Raw genomic sequence first — 2919 nt, 5'->3', positions numbered from 1 at the left:
GCTTGATTGCAATGCTGAATGAAATTCCTGCATTTGAGCGTGGACCTGGACCAATAATCGACAATCAAGGCGCAATTCCAAAACACAAAGAAAATAACGAAATCAACTACGCATTAAAAGGCACTGGCGAAATTTCTGGAGACTCCGACAACGGCACTGTACCCACAGCTTCAGCTAGCAGTGTATCAGACAAGGACGGATATACTGACCTGCTCGTTGAGTTCGACGCACACAACGAAACGTTGAGGAAAGAAGAAAACGCCGATTGAAGCAATAGTGCAGACCACAAAAAAGATGTCGTTGGTATTCGAAAAAGACAACAAAGAAGAAATCGGAACATTAATAGAAGTTGGCAGCTCCAGCCCCACTCCGATAAATAGTAATTTTGCAACACTAGAACAAACCATCGAAAACCTGCAACACGAAAACGAACAGCTGCGCAAAAAATCAGCTGTCCCATTTAATGTAATAAAAGAATGCGTTCCTGAGTTCAATGGCGAAGGTGATATTGATGTTTGGCTAACCTGCATAAAAAATGTTCAAGCCATTTTCAAAGTTGAAGATGACATTATGCGCTCACTCATTTGCGCACGCATTAAAGGCAAAGCCAGTGCTTGGTTCTTCGCAAACTACTCGCCTCTCTCCGCGGGCATTGATCAAATTCTACATCAACTTCGTGTCATGTTTGGAAACAAGGACAACATTCTGGAAACTCGTCGCAAGTTTGAACAACGAAAATGGATATTTGATGAAAAGTTCGTGGTGTACTATCACGAAAAGTTGCTACTTGCCAAAGATCTAAATATGAACGACGCTGAGACCATACAATACTTGATTGATGGAATCCCGGATCAACAGTTACGCAATCAAGCATTGCTTCAATGTTTTGTCTCGACAGAGGCTATGCTTATGGCTTTCCAGCACCTGAACAGACCTCGTCCACCACCCACCAAGATGCGTCCTTTCTTGGCTGACGTTAAGAACTACACAGGACCCAAGTCAGATGTAAGCCAACCAGGGACCACAACTACATCGTCACAGGCCATGAAATGTTACAATTGCCATAGCTTGGGCCATTCCGCAGCCGAATGCCGCAAGCCTGTACGCCCAGATGGAGCTTGCTATGCCTGTGGTGAATACGGGCATGTGGCCAGAGATTGCAAGCTGTATAAGAAGAACATCAAAGAAACTAAAAACGATTACGTAAGATATTATAATATAAGATTTCCTCATTTTTCTGACAAAGTATATTACATAGAGTGCCTTCTAGACTCGGGAAGTCCGATCTCATTTGTTAAACAATCAATAGTTCCTGAAGGACTTAAAATTCGTAACACTGAAGACCATGAAGATTATGTTGGAATAAATAATAGTAAATTAGTCATTTTTGGAAAAACATTTTGTAACATTATAACTTCAAATAAAACTGTTAATATTGAAACAATGGTCGTGAACAATGAGTTTACAAGGTACAATATGGTACTAGGTAGAGATTTCTTAGAGCTATGCAATTTACAATTAATTTCAGTGAACGATACTAAGACCAGATTGATCGATGTAAAATGGTATGATAACTATGAACAGCCTGTAAGGGTAGGCATCACAGAAACAACAAAGAGTATAAGACAACGTAAAGTCTCAACAGAAGAGTCAAAAGTAGAGCCAAAAGTAGAGTCAATAGTAGCGGAAGTAGTAGAGCCAAAAGTAGAGTCAATAGTAGCGGAAATAGTGGAGCCAAAAGAAAAAATCAACGTAGCGAGCTATCACAAAGTTAAGTCAAACAATAAAATTAATATTACAAATTCAAAGCCAGAAGTAGTGAAATCGAATCCTTTTAAAAACAATGTACATATACAAGGTAAAGAAAACATAGACGTCAACGTAGAAGGCGAGCCAAACGATTTTGATAAAGAAATGTTAGCCATCAATGTTGTGCAAGAAGGCAACGCTACTTTCAAGGTGGGGGAAGAAATTAATTATAAAGTAAGAGAACAATTCAAACGTATCTTCGAAGAACAATATTTGCTAGCCAATAGATCACTAGAACCCAAAGTAAAAACTGTAATGAAAATCACGGTAGAGAGTGATAAACCATTCAATTGTCCACCACGGAGATTATCATACATGGAAAAAACAGAAGTACAAAAAATTCTAGATGAAAACCTAGAATTAGGTTATATACGTCCCAGCGAATCAGAGTTCGTATCACCAATAGTTCTAATTAAAAAGAAGACTGGTGAGCTAAGATTATGTGTAGATTATCGTAGGCTGAACAAAGTAACTATAAAAGACAACTATCCAATCCCCCTGATAGATGATCTGTTAGAAAGGTTAGCGAACAAGAAGTTATTTTCCAAACTAGATCTAAAAAATGGGTTTCATCATGTATTCATGCATGAGGATTCTATCAAATACACCTCGTTTACAACGCCTTTAGGACAATTTGAATACACAAGAATGCCATTTGGGCTAAAGAATGCATCTCCTACGTTTCAAAGATACATAAATAAAATTTTTTCTGATATGGTCAAAGATGGTAGAGTAATCATTTATTTAGATGACATAATGATTGCTTCAGAAGATATCAACACCCACTTTAAGATACTTAAAGAAGTTTTTAAAAGAGTAGTAGACAACAGTTTAAATCTTCGACTTGATAAATGCGAATTTTTGCAATCGTCTGTAAACTATCTAGGGTATGCAGTAACAGGAAATGGCATATGTGCAAATGAGACGGGCATAGACGCCATAAATAGTTTCCCGGTACCCAAAAAAGTGCACGAAATTCAAAGCTTCATTGGTCTATGTTCTTACTTTAGGAGGTTCATCAAAGATTTCGCATTAATAGCAAAGCCATTATATGATGCAACAAGAAAGGATAAAAAATTTGAGTTTGGAGAAGTAGAGATAGAAGCATTT

At 37.8% G+C, this 2919-nt stretch overlaps 1 protein-coding gene across 2 annotated transcripts; it reads left to right on the top strand.

Moving 5' to 3' along the window:
* Positions 1 to 278: 278 nt before the first annotated feature.
* Positions 279 to 1375, top strand: LOC121404826. 2 transcript variants are annotated; one of them, XM_041595194.1, is made up of 2 exons: positions 279 to 1203; positions 1271 to 1375. In XM_041595194.1, exons 1-2 carry the CDS (start codon positions 295 to 297, stop codon positions 1307 to 1309), a joined length of 948 nt encoding a protein of 315 aa, XP_041451128.1. In that variant the 5' UTR covers positions 279 to 294; the 3' UTR covers positions 1310 to 1375. The 2 variants fall into 2 exon arrangements, with proteins under 2 accessions (XP_041451128.1, XP_041451129.1); XM_041595195.1 differs by having other exon boundaries at positions 1259 to 1375.
* Positions 1376 to 2919: the final 1544 nt, after the last annotated feature.

Source organism: Drosophila obscura, unplaced genomic scaffold, assembly GCF_018151105.1.
Source record: "Drosophila obscura isolate BZ-5 IFL unplaced genomic scaffold, ASM1815110v1 contig_42, whole genome shotgun sequence".
Classification (NCBI taxonomy): Eukaryota; Metazoa; Arthropoda; class Insecta; order Diptera; family Drosophilidae; genus Drosophila; species Drosophila obscura.
This window is presented reverse-complemented; position numbering and strand designations above follow the sequence as displayed.